The sequence below is a fragment of the Pan paniscus genome, chromosome 12 (assembly GCF_029289425.2).
Source record: "Pan paniscus chromosome 12, NHGRI_mPanPan1-v2.0_pri, whole genome shotgun sequence".
In the NCBI taxonomy this organism is placed as follows: Eukaryota; Metazoa; Chordata; class Mammalia; order Primates; family Hominidae; genus Pan; species Pan paniscus.
In genome coordinates this window covers 57,056,725-57,081,123 of record NC_073261.2, presented here as the reverse complement: position 1 = coordinate 57,081,123, position 24,399 = coordinate 57,056,725, and the positions used below count along the sequence as shown (strand labels likewise).

General features: G+C 39.4%; 1 protein-coding gene and 1 pseudogene across 2 annotated transcripts in view; one reads left to right on the top strand and one right to left on the bottom strand.

Moving 5' to 3' along the window:
* Window positions 1-24,399, bottom strand: part of GFPT1 (glutamine--fructose-6-phosphate transaminase 1) — a 70,684-nt gene that overhangs the window by 13,856 nt on the left and 32,429 nt on the right. For both annotated transcript variants that reach the window (XM_003830926.5, XM_008956340.5), the window contains exons 7-14: window positions 23,245-23,306; window positions 21,245-21,324; window positions 16,806-16,911; window positions 14,899-15,062; window positions 12,630-12,725; window positions 8,808-8,905; window positions 5,117-5,237; window positions 4,570-4,727 (exon numbers count right to left, since the gene is read on the bottom strand). In XM_003830926.5, coding sequence (XP_003830974.1) covers window positions 4,570-4,727; window positions 5,117-5,237; window positions 8,808-8,905; window positions 12,630-12,725; window positions 14,899-15,062; window positions 16,806-16,911; window positions 21,245-21,324; window positions 23,245-23,306 — 885 coding nt within the window. The remainder of the gene's footprint in view (window positions 1-4,569; window positions 4,728-5,116; window positions 5,238-8,807; window positions 8,906-12,629; window positions 12,726-14,898; window positions 15,063-16,805; window positions 16,912-21,244; window positions 21,325-23,244; window positions 23,307-24,399) is intronic.
* LOC112439027 (U2 spliceosomal RNA) lies at window positions 9,873-9,961 on the top strand (annotated as a pseudogene).

The window sequence follows — 24,399 nt, the reverse complement described above, 5'->3', positions numbered from 1 at the left end:
TTTGAACTGAAACCATCTGAACACTAGTTTTTAAGTACAAATATTAAACGGAGCAACTTTAATCCATATGTTTTTCCACTGCATTGCTATTACAGTTTAATTTCTAATTTGAATTTCATATTTTTAATTTCATCAATACATACCAGGAAACCAATTATGAGGAAAAATAAGCTATACCCTACATTCAGAATCTACTGAGGTTTGAAAGAGTTTACCAGGAAAATGCTGACTCTGAAATTTTAAACTTGGTTTTTCTTTTTGTTCAGCCAAAAACAAAGTTACATTTTTATTTTTTTAAATCAACAAAAGTCAGCACTGTGGTGAAATTCTAAACACCTGCAATAACATATAAAAATTGCTGAACCTACCATTTATACCCATCAATTCCTCCAGCAGTATCAACTTGTCTATGGTCTGATACTATGAGAAACTCAGTAAGATCCCTCTAATCCTGACAGTTTTTCAGGCAAAGTTGAGAATTTACAGGCAAGATCACAGAATTCTTCTATGTGCTCCATCACTGGGCCCAGGGATTAGGATCAATAATCAACTTTTGGCTGGGCGCGGTGGCTTACGCCTGTAATCCCAACACTTTGGGAGGCCAAGACGGGTGGATCACGAGGTCAGGAGTTCGAGACCAGACTGGCCAACATGGTGACACCCAGTCTCTACTAAAAATACAAAAATTGGCCAGGCGTGGTGGCAGTTACCTGTAATCCCAGCTACTTGAGAGGCTGAGGCAGGAGAATAACTTGAAACCGGAGGGCGGAAGTTACAGTGAGCAGAGATCACACCACTGCACTCCAGCCTGGGCAACAAGAGCGAAACTCCATCTCAAAATAATAATAATAATAATAGTAATAATAATCGACTTCTTTCAATACCCATTAACATAAAAACTCTTATTTGCCACCTGGAATGGTCTGTGACTAAATAACCCAAAACTTATTGTAAGTAACTAAGCCCAAAATGTCTAAGACATTTGAATAAAATTACTTTAGAATCCAAGAAAAATGAAATACTAAATTGCCATACTTACTCAATTTTTTTAAGAGTTATTTTTGAAAAAAATTAAAGTCCATACTAAAAAGATGCTAATTTTTCTTATACAGGTGGTAACCACTGGGGTAATGGGTAAAAAGTATGTAAGACTTCTCTGTACTATCTTTGCAACTTCCTATATAGTTATTTCAAAATAAAAATATTTTAAAAAAAGATTTGCAGAAAGAAAGAACTAATGATACAAATAACAACATGAACAAATCTCAAAAACTTCAGGCTAGGGTAGTCCAATAGTGGGTCATTAGAACTCATTAACATTAGTGTTACTAAAGTTGGTATACAATACCTCACTGCTAAATTTAACTGGCTTTATTTAAAAAACAAACTTCAGGCTAAGTGAAAGAAGCTAGACACACAAGACGTGTTATACAATTCCATTTACAAGAATTTTCTGGAAAATGCCATAATACAGCAAGAGAAAACAGTAGTTCCTGAGTATGAGGCTGGAGGGTAGGAGTGAGGATTGACTATAAAGAAACACAAAGGAATATTTCAGGTGATCATCTTCTAAAACTGGATTGTGATAACAGTTGTACAGCCAAATGAATTTACTAAAACTGTACACTTAAAATTGGTGAATATGCTATGGTAGAAGCTAGATGGTGGGTATACCAATGCTAATGTAAAATTTTTACTTTTTTTTTTAAGACAGGGTCTCACTATCATCCAAGCTAGAGTGTAGTGGTGTGATCATGGCTCACTGCAGCCTCAAACTCTCGGGCTCAAGGGATCCTCATGCCTCAGCCTCCTGAGTAGCTGGGACTACACGCACGCACCACCATGCCCCACTAATTTTTGTATTTTTTATAGAGATAAGGTCTCACTCTGATGCCTCGGCTGGTCTTGAACTCTTAGCCTCAAGTGATCCTCCCACTTCAGCCTCCCAAAGTGCCAGGATAACAGTTGTGAGCCACTGCACCCAGCCTGTATGTAAAAATTTTAAAACTCTGCTGTGTATTTGAAAATCATCATCATAAAATGTTGAGGCAAATTAAAGTTCTCATAAACAAAGGAATGAGAAATGTAAAATATATATTTCCCTTGGCAGCTCACAATTCCAGAAACATTTTATGAAAAGATTAAGTCAATGGCATCCATCCAAACAATCCCATATCCCACATACACCACACTGTAGACCTTGTTTCACAATCTGTTATAAATAAAGAGGCTCTGGGATTCCAATCCCCCAATCAAATCCTTAAGTGCTACTAAAGGTGGCTGGTCATTTATTCAGCCACAGGATGGAAACCCAAGCACAAACATGTAACATGTTTTAATTACCATATGGAGAAAATTCAAGTTTCAGCACTCTGTAAATTATAGTGTTAGCAATATTGAAATACCCAAGAAATAAAAATCTCACTCAAGAGTTTTTATGCCTGTAACCCCAGCACTTTGGGAGGCCAAAGCAGGCAGATCGTTTGAGCCCAAGAGTTCGAGACTGGCCTGGGCAACATGGTAAAACTCCGTCTCTACAAAAAAATACAAAAATTAGCCAGGCATGGGTAGTGGCCTGTACCTGTAGTCCCAGCTACTCAGGAGGCTAAGGTGGGAGGATCACCTGAGCCTGGGAAGGTCCAGGCTGCAGTAAGCCATGAGCACCACTGCACTCTATCTACTCTGGATGACAAAGAGGAGAGACCCTGTCTCCAAAAAAAAAAAAAAAAAAAGGTGGGGGCCAGGTACAGTGTGGCTCATGCCTGTAATTCCAGCACTTTTGGAGGTTGAGGCAGGCAGATCACTTGAGGTCAGGGACAAGCCTGGCCAACATGGTGAAACCCCATTGCTATCAAAAATACAAAAATTAGCCAGGCATGGTAGCAGGTGCCTGTAATCCCAGCTACCTGGGAGGCTGAGGCAGGAGAATCGCTTGAATCCAGGAGGCGGGGGTTGCAGTGAGCTGAGATCACGCCACTGCACTCCAGCCTGGCCAACAGAGTGAGAGTCTGTCTCCAAAAAAAAGAAAAAGAAAAAGAAAAGAAGAATTTTTATGTAAGAATCACAAACTTTCTACAAAAAATTCTCTATGAGAATCTTTGAGGGAAAAGAATTCAAATGCAGTTATGTACACATTAACATTGTCTTCCACAATCCTTTAATTAAACTCAAATCCACCAATATCCCAACATCTTATTAGATAATCAGCAAGAAATATCAAACTTAGGCAGAAAAATATTGAGAAAACAAAAATGTGAAATCATAAAAAGTAACACATTGGGCAACATAGTGAGACCCCGTCTTAAAAAAAAAAAAACAAAAAACTAGCCTGGTGCATCTGTAGTCCCAGCCACTCAGGAGGCTGAGGCAGAGATCACTTGAGCCCATGAGTCTGAGGCTGCAGGGAGCTATGATTCCTATCACTGCACTCCAGCCCCAGCCTGGGTGACAAAACAAGACCCTGTCTCTAAATAACAAACAAACAAACCTAAAACCCCAAAAAAACACTTGTGGAGGGATAAAATCTCTTGTATTTATACAACTTTCTAAGATTTCCTATTTTTATTAGCCACCTAAATTTATGCATATTCCAATTCCAAAGAGCAAAGTAGTCTTACCAGGCCTTCAAAACACAAGACAGTACCTTTAAACCTCCCCAGAGCAATATCTAAAGAGAAAGATATTGTCATACAATACTCATTAAAAAAATTATTTTAATTGCCAAATTTTAAATTTTTTTTTTTTTTTTTTTTTTTAGATAGACTCTTGCTCTGTCACCCAGGCTGGAGTGCAGTGGCACAATCTCGGCTCACTGCAACCTCCACCTCCCAGGTTCAAGTGATTCTCTTGCCTCAGCCTCCTGGGTATGCTGGGATTACAGGCACGTGCTACCACACCTGGCTAATTTTTGTATTTTTAGTAGAGACGGGATTCACCATGTTGGCCAGGCTGGTCTTGAATTCCTGAGCTCAAATGATCCGCCCGCTTCAGCCTCCCAAAGTGCTGGGATTACAGGCGTGAGCCACCATGCCTGGCAGTTGCCAAATTTTATACCAAAGGTGTATTCCTCCTTACAAACTTTCAGAGGTAGTATGTATATTTTTACATTATTTATCAGAAACCATAAATAGGTAAATAAAAATTCCAAAAATGGTTAAAGTGGATGTTTCTAATTTGTTAGTTTTCAAATTCCAGACTATACTTCATAAAAGAAGGGGATGTTATATACTTGTTATGTATCCTACTGTGCCTAGCAGGAGGGCAGTAAGCGATAGACAAGGATAGCCAGCAGAGACCTTTTCAAAATGGACTTACATTATATACATAAGTCCCTTTTAAACTCTATTAGGAAGAGGGAGAGAATGACAAGTCTTTTATCTATCTGACCCTAAAGTCCTACAATAATTACAATGATTAGTAAAATGTGTGAGTTCTATAACTGCTAACAAAAATAAAATGTGTGAGTTCTATAACTGCTAACAAAAATAAGATACAGACTAGTCTACAGACTAGTCTGCTTCACTGACACTATGATTAAATAATCATCAGAGAAATGAGTCAAGAATTTACCTTTGTACTGGCCACACCAATCTCAGGACCAGCATTAATATGAACTCCACAATCTGTCTCCCGTGATATGGAACTGCCAACTGTGTTTGTGATCCCCACGGTTAAAGCTCCTCTCTCCTTACAGTACCGAAGACCCATCAAAGTATCTGCTGTCTCACCTGTGTAAAAAGTAGGACAACCATAACACACAGAACAGTTTTAACATATGCTGTTTCTTAGGAGCAAAAACAAATTGACCACACTTTCAACAATATTACTTGTTTTAAATAAAATACAAAACATCCACTTAATAAATTTATAAAACTTTAAGTAATATGGCTTGTCAGGATCTCTCTTCCTTCTCTGTCATTGAAAATCCAGCTCTTTGAACATAAAAGGTGTTCATTTTTACTAATTCATAAAGAATTATGTAACATTAAAATAAATCTGTGTTCGTCAAGTCATCTGCAATGCCAGTTTATCTTTAAGTATCAGCTTTTGCCAAGATATGCTAGAATTATTAGAAAGAATAACTTTCCTTCCTTTTAAGTCTTTAAAATTAACACACCTGATTGACTAAGGAAAAAGCAAACATCATCTCGAAAGACTGGTGTGTTTCTGTCCAGGAAGTCACTTGCTAGTTCCACCATCACGGGCAACTCAGTCAGCTCCTCAAGAACTTGACGTGTCTGCAGAGAAAATATGACTTGGTCACAGAACTTTCCTTCAAATACTCTTTCATCGGACTTCTTTGGATTCAATGTATAGTTTTTGCTTTTTCTGATTACAAAAATGACACGTTAGAAAATAAAAACAACCCAGATTAAAATATTTTTTTAAAAAAAATCAAAATCCTACCACTTGAGATAAGCATGGCTAACATTTTACTATCAGTCTCTTTAGACAACTATCTATGTATACATTCCTTTTTTTTTTTTTTTTTTTTTTTGAGACGGAGTCTCGCTCTGTTGCCAGGCTGGAGTGCAGTGGTGCCATCTCGGCTCACCGTAACCTCCGCCTCCCGGGTTCAAGCGATTCTCCTGCCTCAGCCTCCCGAGTAGCTGGGACTATAGGCATGCGCCACCATGCCCAGCTTAGTAGAGATGGGGTTTCACCATGTTGGCCAGGATGGTCTCGATCTCCTGACCTCATGATCTGCTCGCCTTGGCCTCCCAAAGTGCTGGGATTACAGGCATGAGCCACTGCGCCTGGCCACATGCATTCTTATAAGGAAACATACCCACACATATAAAACGTTTTGAGAAGTGGAAAGAGCATGGTTCTGAGTCAGCTTGTGTGTTATCTCTAACTTCCCAATTCCTAATCTTTAAAATGAAAATTCATGTAATACCCAAGTCAGGGAGGGGTTTCAAATCAGGTAACAGATGTACAAATATATAGAGAAAACTTAAACACTTTAAAAGTACAACGTATTCATAAATATGACCATTTCCCAAAAGAAGTCAATATATTTTAGAAATCTTGTTTAAGAGGGCTCACTATTTTCAACTTTTGTGGCATGGGGCAGGGGGAATGAAGTAGGGAGCAGTATGCCTCTGTGCAAAACGTAGTTTAACCTTCATTTCAGTAAATTTCCATTCTAATTATTTTTACACTAAACATCGGAAAATCAAAAACAGAAAAATTATCTTTTAGGCAGCAAAAACTTTAAGCTCAACCAATGTATACATTTAGTGTTGCTTTAATTCTAACTGTGGAGCTCACCTAACCTGACAGCCTTTCACCAGCCTCTTCAGGCAAGTGGCCCTCCCCATCTCTCATCCATCTCAGCTTTCCTCCTTCTCAGCAATAAAGAACTTAAAGGTGCCCTTATTTCATAGCCCTTAACTTTTGCTTGCCCACAAATTTGAACAGAATCGTTTTACTTGGTTCCCCCAAAAATGTTAAATAACTTTGATTTGGCATTTTTTAACAATATTACAACACCATGTAAAGAAAATCATTGAAGATAAAATGCTCCTATTTTTTATTATTCTTTTCCATTAATATATTTTATTATACATAATTAAGTTACCGACACTAAAATGCTAAATGTTTTCCCACAAATAAATGTAAACCAAACCTTTTCACCCAGTTTATAATATAAATGTTACATTGGAATCATATTCTTCAAAATAAAAAGATGGGGAAAGAAGAGAGAAAGATGGAAATCTGGAGGCTTACCAGATATTTAAAAGTAATAAACCCCAAAAAAGTAATCTCAAGATTTATCTGTGCTAATTAATAGTTTATTATTTTAGTTGGGGCAATTTTTTTTTTTTTTTTTTTTTTGGTTAAAGATGGGGTCTTGGTTTGTTGCCCAGGCTGGAGTGTAGTAGCTATTCAGAGGCATGATTATAGGGCACTGTGGCCTCAAATTCTTGGTCTCAAGTGATCCTCCTGCCCCAGCTTCCAAGGAGCTGGAACTATAGGCACACACCACTGCACCCAGCTGCAAACAACTTTTTATAAATACACAAAATGACATATTTCCATCACAATAGAGTAACTTAATGCTATAAATTCCACTGAATGCCACTACAAAACCTAGAGAAAATTAAAATTTTGAAAAGCATATTAAGTAGGCTATACTTAAATCATTTATGCCTAGTGTTCCATCATTGGAACGCTAAGCATGTGGGAGTTATTTATATCCTACTGCTCAAGGTCATCACCAAGGTCTGATGATTTTTCACAAAAAAATTTTGCAACCTCTGGCATCAATGAGTTAAGAATGATTAGAGTGAAGTCAGTTATTCAGGATATAGATACTAAAAAAAAAACATGCAAATGTGTCATGAAACAACAACAAAAATGTAAAACAGGATAAAATAAATGGTACTATTTTGTCTGATAAACCACAGGGGGATTTCTAATGTTTGTTAACTACAGTAGTCTTGGCATCCACAAAACAACAAAAAATCTTACATTAGAGAATTCTAACAGAGTATATAATTTCTGCCCCAAAATTGTCTTAGCATTAGATGAAGCGTTTAATCAAATTTTCTATTTCTGAATAGAGGGCTCATTCAGTAATAGATCTAAGCCACCACTAACGTGTTTACATCTTTCTTCTTCCCGTGTTCAAAATATATTTTTTTTTTGAGACAGGGCCTGGTTTTGTTGCCCACGTTGGAGTTCAGCGGTGCAATCTAGGCTCACTGCAGCCTCACCTTCTGGACTCAAGCGATCCTCCTGCCTCAGCCTCCCAAGTAGCTAGGACTACAGGGAGTTGCCACCACACCCTGATAATTTTTTTTTGGTAGAGACGGGGTCTCGCTATGTTGCCCAGGCTCAAACTCCTGGCGTCAACTGATCCTCCCACTTTGCCCTCCCAAAGTGCTGGGATTACAGGTGTGAGCCACAACACCCAGACAAAACAATCACTTTTTTAGACCTCTACCCTTCAACATTACATAGACTTTCTGTTTAGGACCATATAATTTTGGGGGAGGAGGGGAGGAGGTATTTGATGTAGTCTTAGAAAAGAGCAAAGCTTGTTGAGGTGACCAGATAGTTTCACTCACTGCTTAAATAAATGGCTCCTAATAAATATTTATGCCTCAGCAAATAAACAAATTATGTCATGAACTTTGGAAGTCAATCCTAAAAGCAGAAATTGAATGTAAAGGTCTTCTGTTCATAACAGCTGACATCAGCAGCACATAAACTGTCTCTTTCTAAGGAAACTACATGGGCAAATATTGGTCTTTTATTGGAATAAAAGACCCTCATACACCTATGCTTCTGCACTGACAATACACATTTTTGATACTGAATTTCAGCTTCTAAAAGAACAATTTAAAGAATAAAATCTGATTTTAAAAAAAAAGCAGACTACCTTTCTTTGCAGTTATGTGCCCACAAAGTAAAATTGCACTGAGGTTCACACATGATGCAGGCCATCTGTCTAGGGCAAGTGAACAATGCTAAGCAAAACCCAATGATGGCTCTTACACATGTAGGCAAGCTCCCTAGGCTACAAGTCTAGGACAGTACAGAAACTCTCCCCCTCTTGGCCTTTCATGAAGTCCGCTGCAGGAGGTCTATCTGTATATCTAGGGACCTTTTCTACAGATCTTCCATGGATAAATAATTCCAAGCAGCTGGTAAATTTCTCCCCTTACCTTCTTTATCACAAAAGGGAAAAGATAACACATTAACAAAACATAGTTTTACACAGTATGTTATTAGACTACTACTTGGTCTACAGATATTATCTAATATTCAACATAATTAAAATTTTGAAAAGCACTTACTGCTACACCAGCATGGTAACTTGTTCCACAAGCAATAAGAATCAAACGCCGGCATCTCTGGATCTCCTTTATGTGATCCTTCAAACCACCCAAATTCACTGAAATAAAAGTTTGTGTACATAATTATTTAGCAAAGAACCATGTGAACTAGGCAATTGCATTTTGTGAGTATCCACTGCCAATATGAGGAAGAATACTGCTGTTTTAAAGAATTAATATTCCTCTTGGAAAGCACAGTTCTCTGTAATTTTGAAAAGTAAATTAAATAAGTCACAACTTAACTGGCCCTCCCAAACTTGTAACTGACCTTACTCACCTCTCTACATCCCCACACAATTACAGTATTTATTACATTCTACCTTAGTTAGTTATTTTTACATTCTTCTCTTTGAAAGTTATCTTAAAGGCAAACGTAGAGGGACACAGAAAACAGATCATTAGATGTAGAGGGCTGGAGCTGGAGGAGGGGTTGACAACAATAGGGTGCAAGGAAATTTTGGGAGGGATGGAACTGTTCTACATCTTGACTTTGTAGAGGTTATGATTACGACTATGTTGTAGAGGTTTGTCAAACTTAGAGTTATACACTAGGAATGGTGAATTTTATTATATCTAATTATGTCTCAATAAACCTGTCTGGGAAAAACATTATCTCAGTTACGTTTATTTCCCCTCTGGTGCCCAGAAAGGTGCTCTGTAGAGTAACATAAACCCACTCTCCTCTCAGTCTTTGCTGTCCCCATTCCCCTAATGCTTCAGTCAAAATGCTTGATTGTTCTGATCCCTCCACATTTATCTTCAAACCCAGCATCTCTGCCTGGACAACAGCAACATTCTCCAGTTCTCTCTTCTGTTCTCCACCTCCTTGAGTCTGCTCTCCATATGCTACCAGAAGGATCTCTTACAGTGATCCTTTAAAAACATAAAGACCCTCCAATGAAGTCTGTCCTCTTTTTCATTTTCAGTTTCTATAGCTATTTACATGTTGTTCTCCATGTGTCTTGTCCAGAAATCCTTCCACACAGGCTAGTTTTCTATCTGTGAGAAATTCTCATTCAACATTCTATCGCTTCTCGGCCTTTTGGCTAAGATCAAGTGTAGTATCTGTTCAACATTCATTCAACTGGTCAACTAAAATTCCCTAATCACCCACCAAGTAAATATAGTGGTCAAGGCACTGAGAGCTTCTGGACTCAAATAATTCCAAATCTGGCTGAGGAGAATGACAGGTACCTCCTCGTGGGCCTCATCCTGCTGCTCTCTCTGAACCATTTTCAGTCTGTCTACTCTGCCCCTGGCTCTCTTCATCTCCTCACCTTTTTTTTTTTTTCTTTTTTTTGAGACAGAGTCTTGCTCTGTAGCCCAGGCTGGAGTGCAGTGGTGCAATCTTGGCTCACTGCAACCTCCACCTCCCAGGTTCAAGCGATTCTCCAGCCTTGGCCTCCTTAGTAGCTGGGATTACAGGCCGTGAGCCACCACGCCCAGCTAATTTTTTTCTATTTTTAGTAGAGAGGGTTTCACCATGTTGGCTAGGCTGGTCTCGGACTCCTGACCTCAAGTAATCCACCCACCTTGGCCTCCCAAAGTGCTGGGATTACAGGTGTCAGCCACCGCGCCCAGCCAGTCCACCTTCTTTTTTATCTTAGTTAGCTATACTATAAAACCAAGGTACGTGTTTTACTTTTTATCTTTTGAATAATTATATGTTCTCCGTTTTGAATTTCAATAATGAAAGAAGGTATGTTTCTCTATTTAAAAAATTAGCAAGTAGAAAACAAAACCAAACAAAATAAAAAGTGTCACTAGCTTCCCAAATAATTTATAATCAAATCCGAACTACTTACTTTGGCCTTCAAGTCCCATAAGACCTGTCTCCTGCTTACTCTGACCTAATATCCTAGCACATCCCCTCTCACTCAGGCCACACCAGCCAGACTGGCCTTCTTGCTGTTACTGCACTAGACCAAGCCTGTTTGTGTACCTCTGCCTACAGTGTTTTCCACAGACCTTGGCATTAATTACAAATGTCTGAGAAGAAAGGAAACAACAGTAAAAGGCTGGATCAGGGTCATGCAAAGGCAAAGACTCAATATAAAAGCAAAGCAAAAAAAAAAAAAAAAAAAAAAAGGGCAGACCAACTACCAGAAAGACCTGTATTGCAGATGATGACAAAGAATGACATGGATGTAAGACAGTGAGATTAGCTGGCCACGGTTGTTTCCTTAAAATTAGTCCTAGAAATTTCTGGTGGCTGAGGATAGTTGGGATAGTTCTGAAAGAAGCTGCCCAAAGCTCTAAATTTGATGCTTTTGAGAGAAGCTTGATCCCTTTTGAGATGAGGTAGGCCATCACTACAGGCAAAAGAAAGAATGCCTGATGGACAGGCGAGGGGATGGAGAGCACTTAGAACAATGAATACATGGGGACTAGTTTGGTTCAATAAATGACTAACAATGTGACCTTTGGCAAACTGAAAGCCTCAATCTCCTCACCCTAACAACAAAAAAGATGACAGCTATCCTGTTTTATTACAGAACTTTTATGTACATAATACAGATATAAGTACTCTTTTTTTTTTTTTTTTCAAGACGGGTCTTTCAACCAGGCTGCAGTGCAGTGGTAGAGTCAGAGCTCACTGCAGCCTCGATCTACAGGGCTCAAGCAATCCTCCCACCTCAGGCTCTTCAGTAGCCAGGGCTGCAGGCAGCCACCACCACACCCAGCTAATTTTTTAAAAATTTTTAGTAAAAAGGAGGTCAGACTGCTTTAGAATTCCTGAGCTCAAGCGATCCTCCCGCTTTGGGTTCCCAAAGCACTGGGACTACAGGCATGAGCCACTGCACCCAGCCAAAAGTACTTCTTAAAACCGTGAACTTCCCAAAGTTTGTCTCATTTTCTTCCCTTATAAAACAAATCTTTTTCCTGACCTCATTTCCATAAATACCATAAAAGAATTTACTGCTACTCTCCCAGTTCTTCCAGCTCAACCATCTTCAACAACCACCTCTGTCTACAGAGGCAGATACAATTCCTCTGGTGGTACATGCCTGTAATCCCAGCTACTTGGGAGGCTGAGGCAGGAGAATCACTTGAACCCGGGAGGCAGCAGTTGCGGTGAGCCGAGATGGCACCACTGCACCCCAGCCTGGGCAACAATAGCAAAACTCCATCCTAAAAAAAAAGAGTAGTGTTGTACTCTCACCTCTACCTTAAAAATGCAGGAGGGTAACAGGTTATCCAAAGGCATCAGGCAAATACCTGAAAGACCTTTGGGGAAGTTCACACTTTTACTTATTTATACACTCAGAAAGGAAACCTAGCCCAGGCAGATACACATAAGCCGCCCAGCAACGGGACCAGGTCTCATTCTTCTTAGAATTCACAGTACCTAGGACAGTCCCTGGTACACAGTGGGTGACCTACACATAAAATTTACCATTTTAACTATTTTTAAATGTACAATTCAGTGGCATTAAGCACATTCACATTATTGTGCAACCATCACTACAATCCATTTCTATAATTTCATCATCCCACAACTGAAACTCTGTACCCTTTAAACAGTGACTCCCCATTTCCCCTCCCCACAGCCCCTGGTAACCATTAATCTACTTTCTGTTTCTGTGAATCTGACTATTCTAGATATCTTATATAGGTAGAATCACACACTAAAGAACTTTTTCCAAGATGGCTGGGCTCCACTGATGGCTGGCAGCTGTAGTTGTTCTACAAGGCTATTAAGGGCAATGAACTTTCAGGTTGTTAATGGCACCTCCTACTGTCAGAGACACTGAAATAATAAAATAATTCATATGTAATTACCAGTATAGTCATCAAAGTTGACTCTTCCTCTCATTGTGTTCACGACAGACTCTGGCTGCTCAAATATTTCCTTCTGCATAAATGAACTGAAGTTGCCTATAGTAATAGAAATCACATAATTAAAACGAAAACAAATCAAATAAAAGAATTTGTACACAACTAAAAGTCTCTCTCCTTTAACATAATCTTGGTAAATAAAATATAACAAAAGGTCATGCAATAGACATGACTGCCTAAAAGATTGGGTGAACATATTTTACTCTATGTGGAAAACAATAACAGTAAAAGTCACTTTTAATTAACTTCATACTTGAAATGTGCAGTTAAAACAAGTGAATGAGACAAGCTTTTTTTTTTGAGACAGAGTCTTGCTCTGTCACCCAGGCTGGAGTGGAGTGGCGTGATCTAGGCTCACTGCAATCTTGGCCTCCTGGATTCAAGGGATTCCCCTGCCTCAGCCTCCTGAGTAGCTGCGACTACAGGCGTGTGCTACCACGCCCGGCTAATTTTTTGTATTTTTAGTAGAGACAAGGTTTCACCATACTGACCAGGCTGGTCTCGAACTCCTGACCTCATGATCCAACCACCTCAGCTTCCCAAAGTGCTGGGATTACAGGCGTGAGCCACCGCACTCGGTCAACTGGGACAAGCTGTAAGTTTTGGAGTGCAACCTACATTCAAACTGTAGTTCTATCCTTTACTATCTAAGCTGGGGAAATTATTAATCTATAAAATAAGAGACCAATTACTTCACAGTATGGATTGTAGTATGGATTAATAAAGCAAAAAATCTGACATATATCTATAGAGAGAGTTATGCAATAAATGTTATTTCTTATTTTTACTTTTTTTTTTGAGACAGGGTCTTTGTCACCCAGACTGAAGTGATCACCGCAAGATCACCGCTCACTGCAGCCTCGATCTCCTGGGCTCAAGCAATTCTCACACCTCAGCCACCTGAGTAGCTGAGACTACAGGCACACACTACCATGCCCGGCTCATAGTTTTGTTTTGTTTTGTTTTGTTTGAGACAGAGTCTCGCTCTGTCACCCAGGCTGGAGTGCAGTGGCACGATCTCACCTCACTGCAACCTCTGCCTCCTGGGTTCAAGCGATTCTCCCACCTCAGCCTCCCCAGTCACTGAGACTACAGGTACGTGCCACCATGCCCATAATTTTCTTTGTATTTTTAGTAGAAACAGGGTTTTGCTATGTTGCTGAGGCTGGTCTTGAACTCCTGAGCTCTGGCAATCTGCCTGCTTCAGCCTCCCAAAGTGCTAGGATTACAGGTGTGAGCCAGTGCACCCAGACTTTTTTTTTTTTTTAGTTTGTAGTAGAGATAAGGTCTCACTATGTTGCCCAGGCTGGTCTCAAACTCCTGAGCTCAAATGATCCTCCTACCTTGGCCTCCCTAAGTGTTGAGATTACAGGCATGAGCCACCGTGCCTGGCCAATGTTAGTTTTTATTCCTACCACAATCCCATCAGAAAGGAATAAAATAATCCAAATCATAATAATTATAATAGTTAACAGAAGCAAATATTACATACGACTAAGTGTGTCAGACACTGTTTTAAGCTTCTTTTTTTTTTTTGAGACAGAGTTTCGCTCTTGTTGCCAAGGCTGGAGTGCAATGGCGCAATCTCGGCTCACTGAAACCTCCGCCTCCCGGGTTCAAGCCATTCTCCTGCCTCAGCCTCCCGAGTAGCTGGGATTTCAGGCATGCGCCACCACACCCAGCTAATTTTGTATTTTTTAGTACAGTCGGGGTTTCTCCATGTTGGCAAGGCCAGACTGGTCTCAAACTCCCCACCTTAGGTGATCTGCCCGCCTCGGCCTCCCAAAGTGCTAAGATTACAGGTGTGAGCCACCGCACCCAGCCATATAGTAGCTTCTTAATCCTCAAAACAACCTTAATGAGGCAGGCTATATTATCCTCATGTTATATATAAGAAAACTAAAGCACAAAGAGAATAAAAAGGAACAGAACATTAACTATTTTTATGTTTATAAAGTATCTTTAAAGTATCAAGTGTTAATAACCTCTTTTTTATGTTAGAAATAACAAATCATTAATTAGTTTGAAGACGATTGTAAAAACAGCAGATAATTTCTCTAAAGAATCATCCCTTTTCCTAGCGTTGTCCCTTCACTAATCATGTGGAAGATTCCACTCATCATTCATTATTAGATTCAATATGCTAGGAAAGGAAGTAGAATATATTCTTTCCAGTAAGGACAGCAAGCTATAACATGACAAAAACTTTCACCCTTCATGATCTGCTGGAGTTCCATCTGGAGTGTTTGCACAGCTCGTCCGGGGTGATCTCCTGCAGTTCGTTTAATTCGATGGATAGAAAGACGTCCATCCACTACTGCTGCAACATCATCATCTTCCAGAAAGATGACGCGATTGGTGTGTTCTATGACAGCACTATAAAGTTTTCAAGGAGATATTACAATCGATAACCAAGGATCATTATTACAAATGAAACTATCATTTGGATACAAGAACCAAATTTCAATATAAACTCTATCACTCTGCAGTATCTCGGAGAATTTTCTGGTTACTAATGCCAACCCCTACAGGAAAGTATGGGGAAGGTGGTCATTGTGGACAAAAAATAAAAGGAACTCTGCATAGCAATCTAAACCAAACAGATTAGATCAGAAAGCATGGTTGTTTCCTCCTCATTCTATCCATTACCAAGTCCTGAAATTTTAACTTCCAAATATTCTTAGTTTCTATGTCCACCATCAGACAAATTCAAGCTCCCATCAGCTCCTCGGCTGGACTACTGCAGCGATCTCCCAATTAGTCCACCCACTTTCTCTCTGATCTCTCTCCGTCCATCCTCCATTTCTGCCAAAATTGATATCAAAAGGCAACAACTCTAATAAAGATTTCTCCTTCACTCAACAAACCATTTGACAGTTTCCCTTTGGCTCTTAGAGAGACAACAAAGTGCCTTACCGTAATCCCTATACCTCCTTCTCCAGCTTCATCTCCCCCCAAGCTTCCTCTCACTCTCTCTATTCTGGCCACACTCATAGCCATCCTAAACTCTCACAGGCTGAGCCATTTGCAAAGAATGAATGTTCCTCCCTCTGCCTCTTAACCTAATTAACTCCTAATCTCTCCTTAACTCTCAGTTCAAACATCATTCCCTTAAAGAAATTTACCCACCAAGGGTAAATCACTCTGTTACTAGCATTCTGCAGCTCTTGTCACAGTTGGAATTCTACACTTGTGTGATCATTGTTTAAAATTTGCCTCCTCACTATGGAAGAGCTCCTAAGGAAAAGTAATATTTTTATTTTTACTCACCATTATCTCCTGACACTAGCATATGACTTCACCCAGTGTTCAATATGAATGTATAAATGAATGAGAAAAGGCTGATATGTTTCTGTAATTCCAGTGTATTTAAGCCATAACTGTCAACTGTGTAATCTTACACATCTTAGCCCTGACTACACACCTTACACACCTGTAAAAACATTGAAGAGTAAAGCTTGTTTTCCCACTGAGATAATATATTCCCTGATGTCCTAAATGGCATTATTTTCTTATTTTTATTATTTTCTCTTATTTTCAGGTACAGTGGATGACTCAAATACTTGTTTGCAATTTCAGTGATTTTATTTTATCCTCATTACTATTTCATTTATAAATGCATGTAAACATCCCCCTGCATTTTCTCTCAAAATATCTTAGTCTACTACTATCCCTTTATAAAAGTGATTATGCTGCAAATTAATTCTAAATGTAAAAGATGAGTATCTACATTAGACTAAAACTACAATAGTTTAGCAACTATCCTATAACTATTGGGATACTAACTAAGCCATTTTACTCTTCAATCTAGAATCTCCTCCCTTCAAAACCTGGATAAGGCTCCTGAAATAAGAAGGAAAAAAATGTAAGAGCTCTAAAATAAATACAATGGAACAAGTCTCAAGCAGTATATGTGTTCTTAGTAAACTGACCCACATACTTTGAAATGACAGAAAAAGTGTCCTTATAGCCCCATCTCCAAAATGGTCACCTGTATTTCTTTAATTAAAAAAGTTCTCTCACAGAGCACAACTAGACTGATACACAATGACTTCTTGGGTTTCCTGCAGAATGAGAAGTTTTACTAAAAATCTCTTTGAATCAACTACGGAAGCTCACCTTGCATCAGAAGCAAAGTAATACTCCACTGCTTTTTCTTCCACCGGGAAAAGGCAGGTTGTGCTGTCCACACGAGAGAGATTGCAGCTTCCTTTCTTGTCTTTGCCTAAAGCATATAGTTAACATGAATTGGCAAACATGTAGAAAATCATGTCCAATGTAGAAATATGCATAATATTCTACAAAATCAAGAAAAAATCATAGCAACACAAAACAATTTTAGCAAATTTAAAAAGCCAAGTAGATCACCTTATTTCCATGCAATAAGCCAATAAGAACAGACAAAAAGTGTACAGTGAAGTAGCAACTATCAAAGAGTGCGTGGCAGGTAAAAGTGCTACATTATATGTTTTTTTAATACAATATTTATTTTCCAGGTAAAAGACAAGTAATTTCTTAATATTAACCGGTTTTTTTAATCAAAAGTATGTATAAATTAATTTTAACTTTATACAAAACAATGATCTTAACACATAAAAGTTTGTGTACCTATAATTATAACAAAATTACATTTAAAATATCAAAATTGTGCAACGAAAACTAAAATGAACACAGTGGCTCACGCCTGTAATCCTAGCACTTTGGAAGGCCGAGGCAGGTGAATCACTTGAGGTCAGGAGTTCAAGACCAGCCTGGCCAACATGGTGAAACCCCATCTCTACTGAAAATACAAAAATTGGCCAGACGTGGTGGCAGACGCCTATAATCCCAGCTACTTGGGAGGCTTAGGCAGGAGAATCACTTGAACCCAGGAAGTGGAGGTTGCAGTGAGCCGAAATCACACGCCATTGTACTCCAGCCTGGGCAACAGAGCAAAAACTCTGTCTCAAAAAAAAAAAAAGAAAAGAAAAAGAAAAAGAAAATGAAGGCTAGTGGCAAATTAATTTTTATTGTATCATAACAAAACCTCACTAGATTTTAGCAGCAAGTCAGCATAACAAATCAAGTTGTAGTCTACACTAATTCTGATTTTAAAACAAAACAGATGCATATCACTCTCTAATCACGGTATATCATATGTGGCACCCACTGTTAGAGACAAAATTTATAAACCAAGAAACTCTCCTTTCTTCAACTTGGGTTTTCTTACACTTCCTTTAAGTCAGGATAAAGTAGGGTCTTTTTGCAAAGCTAATATCCTTTTAATTCTTGTATTTCAGAATTATGACACCTCTACTTAATTTGTCAAGACATTAATATTAACTTTTTCATCAAAACTGGAATGCTAAGGTTTTATAAATTGGCCTAATATAGGAAAAAAATCTATTAGTTGAAGACTACATAAATGTCCTAGAGACAAAAATGCACCTTTCTTCAAGGCCAGGACATAATAGAACTTAGAACTATGGACACAATAGCCAGAGAACATCACAAGTATACTTATAAAAACTGCTATTTTATCTATCCTCTTAAAATGCACATATAAAGACAGACTTGATAATTATTAGAAATGTACATTCAAATGTGCTATTTATCCTGAGCTGATCATTATACATTGTACACATGTATTGAAATATACACCACATAAACATATAATTATATATCTATTAAAAATAAAAGCCAAAAAAAGTATATTCAAAGTTTTCCACCATCTGTGATTATTTGATGTTTTAGTGATGAAAACAAAGTAACTTTTCCCATTCATATTTAACAGCAAAGATGCCAAACTGAAAAATAAATGTAAGATGACATCCAAGAAAAAGTAACATTATAGAAAAATAACATATTAGTGTTTGCCAGGGGCTGGGAATGAGACAAGGGTTGATGACAGAGGGCAGGTTGAGGGACCTTACTGAGTGATGAAATTGTTCTGTATCTTGATTGTGGTGGTAGCTATGCAATTTCGCATCTGACAAAATTGGTGAAACTACATGAAAAAGAGTAAATATTACTGTATGTTAAAAAACAGAGACCAGGCACAGTGGCTCATGCTTGTAATCCCAGCACTTTGGGAGGCCGAGGCGGGCAGATCACTTGAAGTCAGGAGTTCAAGACCAGGCTGGCCAACATGGTGAAACCTCATCTCTACTTAAAAACACAAAAAATTAGCTGAGAGTGGTAGAGTACGCCTGTAGTCTCAGCTATTCCGGAGGCTGAGGTGGGAGAATCGCTTGAACCTGGGAGGTGGAGGTTGCAGTGAGGTGAGATTGTGCCATTGCACTCCAGCCTGGGTGACAGAGCACGACTTTGTCTCAAAAACAAAAACAAAAAAGTGAATTTAAAAACACATAAAAAGAGAGCTCAGCATTTAAAAAAAATAAATGCGACCAGGTGTGGTGGCTCGGGCCTGTAATCCCAGCACTTTGGGAGGCCGAGGCAGGCGGATCATGAGGTCAGGAGTTTGAGACCAGCCTGAGCAACAGCCTGAAACCCCGTCTCTACTAAAAATAGAAAAATTTGCTGGGCGTGGTGGCACGTGCCTGTAATCCCAGCTACTCAGGAGGCTGAGGCAAGAGACTCGCTTGAACCCGGGAGGCCGAGGTTCCAGTGAGCCGAGATCACGCCACTGCACTACAGCCTGAGCAACAGAGCGAGACTTCGTCTCAAAAAAAAAAAAAAAAAAAAAAAAAAACCAACTACCTTTGCTTATAAAATGTCCTAATAGGCTTGAGTTTCACTGTGTTTTTTCTCCAAATATTGATAATTTCATTCTTCAAATAACAAAGTATATTTAGTTAAAATATGTAAAAAAAATTTGAGGCTGGGTGCAGCGGCTCACACCTGTAATCCCAGCACTTTGGGAGGCCGAGGTGGGCGGATCACCTGAGGTCAGGAGTTCGAGACTAGCCCGGCCAAAATGGCGAAACCCCGTCTCTACTAAAAATACAAAAGTTAGCCAGGTGTGGTGGTGTGCACTGGTAGTCCCAGCTACTCTGGAGGCTGAGGCATGAGACTCGCTTGAACCCGGGAGGCAGAGGTTGCAGTGAGCCAAGATCATGTCACTGCACTCCAGCCTGGGCAACAGAACAAGACTGTTTCAAAAAATAAATAAATAAGGTAAAAAAAATTTGAGATATCAAGTCTGTTTAAATGAAAAGAACACTTCTGGGCTGGGCACAGTGGCTCACACCTGTGATCTCAGCACTTTGGGAGGCTGAGGCAGGTGGATCACTTGACTCCAGGAGTTCAAGAACAGCCTGGGCAATATAGCAAGACTCCATTTGTACAAAAAATTTAAAGTAAGCTGGGAGCCAGGCACAGTGGCTCATTCCTGTAATCCCTGTAATTTAGGAGGTTGAGGTGGGAGGATCCCTTGAGCCCAAGAGTTTGAGACCAGCCTGGCCAACACAGCAAGACTTCCTTTTTACAAATAAAAAAATTGGCTGGGGGTGGTGGCACATGCCTGTGGTCCCAGCTACTCAAGAGGCTGAGGTGGGAGAATCACTTGAGCCTAGGCAGCCAAGGCTGAAGTGAGCCATGACGAAGCCACTGCACTCCAGCCTGGCTGAGAGAGCAAAACCCTGGCTAAAAATAAGAATTAGCTGGGCGTGATGGCACACACTTGTAGTACTAGCTATTTGAGAGGCTGCGGCAAGAGGATCCACCTGAGCCCAAGAGTTCGAAATTGCAGTGAGGTATGACCATACCACTGCACTGCACTCCAGCCTGGGCAACAGAGCAAGACCCTGTCTCCCCCTGCCACTCTATAAAAAAAAGTAATATGGAAAGTTACATCAAAGTAAATAAATAAGAAAAACAAAAAATAAACTTTACACATCAACAATATAAAAGAACAATCACTACAAATTCAAATAAAGCCAATCAAGATAGCAAATGTAAATCCAACAGTAATATGTCATGTATAAAAAATAAAGACCACTTAAACATATTTCAGTTAAAAGTTAGCCTAATGATTCAAATAACTACCACTTAGTCAATCTATAATAACCTAGCACACAATGCTCTTTTCCTAATCTAAGCATATATCCTACATGATTTTAAAACAAAGGAAAAAATAATTTACAATTTCAACTATTTTCTCAAATTTCAGAAATTTTAATGAAATTATTAAAAGCACTTTCTAAATGCCAAAAGCAGACACGCAAAATATACTCTGCAAATTAGAAAAATGTCAAAATATGCTTCCCCACAAAATAAGCACATTTTTAGAGGCCCAGCACATTCATTCACTCCAAGAACAAAAGAATTAGTAAAGAATAAACAAAAGAGGATAAGATCCTCCCCATCCATGCAGAGTGCATTTCCCACCTCTTTCTCCCTGTGATCCCCACCGTGTGAATTTTGATCCAATCTGAGTCCTAGCTAAGGATACACAACAGAAAAAAATTCTAATCATCAGAGAACTCACAAAAACAAATCTTTTTCATGTCTAGACAGAACTATATATACATGTGCATCTGACCAAAGAGCCATTTATTCCAACTTAAGGAAAATAATTCTTCATATCTACTGCACTGCATTTGTAGAGGTAATTTTACCTGTTCTGTAGAGTATAGGAATGTGATCAGTAGAAAGTTTATGTTCACTCCGTACACCAATCAACAGAGGGCTACCTCGCCTGTAAATTGCAAAAGCAGTTAGAATTAAACCATTTTTATAAATAATGGACTAATGACATAAAATTTAATGGGCCAATACTCTTCAAATGTTTAAATTATCCTCCCCAAGCTCAACTTCAGATATAAGAACTAGATAAAAAGAATTTTTTAAAAAAATCAGTATTGGGCCAGGTGCAATGGCTCACACCCGTAATCCCAGCACTTCAGGGGGCCTAGGCAGGCAGATCACTTGAGCCCAGGAGTTCAAGACCACTCTGGGAAACATGGCAAAACCCCGTCTCCTAATTAGCCATGTGTGATGGCACATGCCTACAGTCTCAGCTACTCGGAAGGCTGAGTTAGGAGGATTGCCTGAGCCTGGGAGGTGAAGGTTGCAGTGAGCCAAGATCGCGCCACTGCACTCCAGCCTGGATGACAGAACAAGATCCTATATCCAAAAAATTCTCTATCAGGGGTCAGCAAACTGACCTGCAGCCCCAGGGTTTATTTTTATAAATAAACGGTTTTTGTTTATTTGTTTGTTTTTTGACAACGGCCTTGCTCTGTCTCCCAGGCTAGAGTGCAGTGGCGCAATCACAGCTCACTGCATGCAGCCTTGACCTCCTGGCCTCAAGTGATCCCCTTGCCTCAGCCTCCTGAGTAGCTGGGACTACAGGCATGCACCACCACACCCAGCTAAATTTTTTATTTTTTATAGAGATGTGGTTTTGTCATGTTGCCTAGGCTGATCTGGAACTCCTGGGGTCAAGCAATCCACCCACCTCAGCCTCCCAAAGTGCTGGGATTACAGGCATAAGTCACCATGCCCAGACTAATACAGGTATTTGGTTTTTTTTAAATTATTTCTTTTCTTAATTGACAAATAAAAATTGTATTAAATACAGTTATTTTGGAACATACCCATGCCCATTCTTTTACTTATTTTCTGCAGCTGCTTTCACACTACAACTGCAAAGTTGAGTAGTTGCTACAGAGGCTACATGGTCCAGAAAGCCTAAAATAGTTATTATCCGGCCCACTCCAGAAAACTTGCCAACACCTGTTCTGTAACAATGTATTTTAATTTTTTTCCTTTGTAATGTTAAAGGGAAACTTCCATTCAATTGTGCACAGAATGCCAATATATGAAAGTGTAGCACCTTCTCCTTAGTCACCCTGTTTTCAGATTAAAAATATCTCTCTTACCATAATATCTTAGGGCGCCTCACTTAGGACTTCATGATCAGGCCTAAATATCCTAGCAAGAAGTAGTGATGGTACAATTATCTAGGAATCTGTCTAGAATATATGTTTCAAAAAATACAGAAAAAGCTAATATTTTAACTTTATTAGATAATATTCAATATCCAAATTCACAAAGTAACCTTGGTGCGCCCAACAAAGACAAAAGGCCAATTAAATGCCAAAATATATTTGCTTTCTTTTTTTTTTTTCAGACGGAGTCTCACTCTGTAGGCCAGGCTGGAGTGCAGTGGCACGATCTCGGCTCACTGAAACCTCTTGCCTCCTGGGTTCAAGCGATTCTCCTTGCCTCAGCCTCCCGAGTAGCTGGGATTACAGGCATGTGCTACCACACCCGGCTAATTTTTGTATACTTAGTAGAGACGGGGTTTCGCCATGTTGGCCTGGCTGGTCTCAAACTCCTGACCTCAGATGATCCGCCTGCCTCGACCTCCCAAAATGCTAGGATTACAGGTGTGAGCCACAGCGCCCGGCCTGTATTTGCTTTCTTCAGGGATTCTGTTAAATGGAAGAGTGGTAAGCAACAGACAAGAAGGAAGATGTGAAAATATGCTCACATGAATATATCTAATAAAGGGCAGAGCCTTTATAATAAAGGGTCATGTATAGTCTACGAAGAATAAACATGTAACTCAAATATGTTGAAATACATTAGTCATTGTTAGAGTTATATGTACCTTGTGCCAACTGCTTGCCCAGGAAAATGAACACTTTTAAACACAAGTGCAAAAGCACCTTCCTAGGGAGGGAAAAAAATCCATTAGCACTATTTACTATAATCAATTATCAAGTCAGAAATGCCTAGAACATACTGGCTTCAGCGCAGAAATTTTTTGTTCACACAAATGCTCTTTTGTACCAGTTTATAAACAAGTCTAAAGTTTAAGTAAACACTTACTCCTAAGCTTTGGTGTATCCAAGACCCACATTTTTTTTTTTTTTTTGAGATGGAGTCTCACTCTGTGACCAGGCTGGGGTGCAGTGGCACAATCTCAGCTCACCGCAACCCCCAACTCCCTGGTTCAAGTGATTCTCCTGCCTCAGCCTCCCGAGTAGCTGGGATTACAGGCACGCACCCCCACGCCCAGCTAATTTTTGTATTTTTAATAGAGACAGGGTTTCACCATGTTGGCCAGGATGGTCTCCATCTCTTGACCTCGTGATCTGCCCACCTCGGCCTCCCAAAGTGCTGGGATTACAGGCGTGAGCCACCACGCGCAGCCAAGACCCACTTTTTTAACCAAGCCTACACCCAAAATATGCTCAATAGATAACAACTACAAAAATAGATCATTTAAAAAGTCATCCTTTCTACAGGCTATGAACACTTCTGAACCTATATATCCTATCTCCATCATCTACCTATCTATATCATCATAATTCTATGAATTATCAGAGGAACGACAGAATTAGAAAAGATCCTAAGATCAAAATCCAAAACCTATTCTCTGCCCTAGTAATTGTACACCACTATTAACTTCCACTCTTTCTGACCTTGATATTAGAGATATAAATATATACAATTATTAACATGCACACCATACAACTCCATCAACCCAAATCCTCAGGGACAGGGCTTACAGGAATCAAGAACAGATAAAAGAGGAACATGAAGTAGGAGAGGGAAGAACCACCTTGGAACACAAACTGCATTATACAATGAATAAAAGGCAAAGCCTATTAGAAACGAGAAAAGGCTGGGAAGGCACACTACTCCACTCTGCCTTGGGTAAAGGGAAGGAATAGGCCTCTACATTCTCCATCTTCCTGCTTCCTCTTTTTGCTACAGATGTAAGATTTGGGTGCAGGTGGGAGAGAAGTGAGGGCTGGAC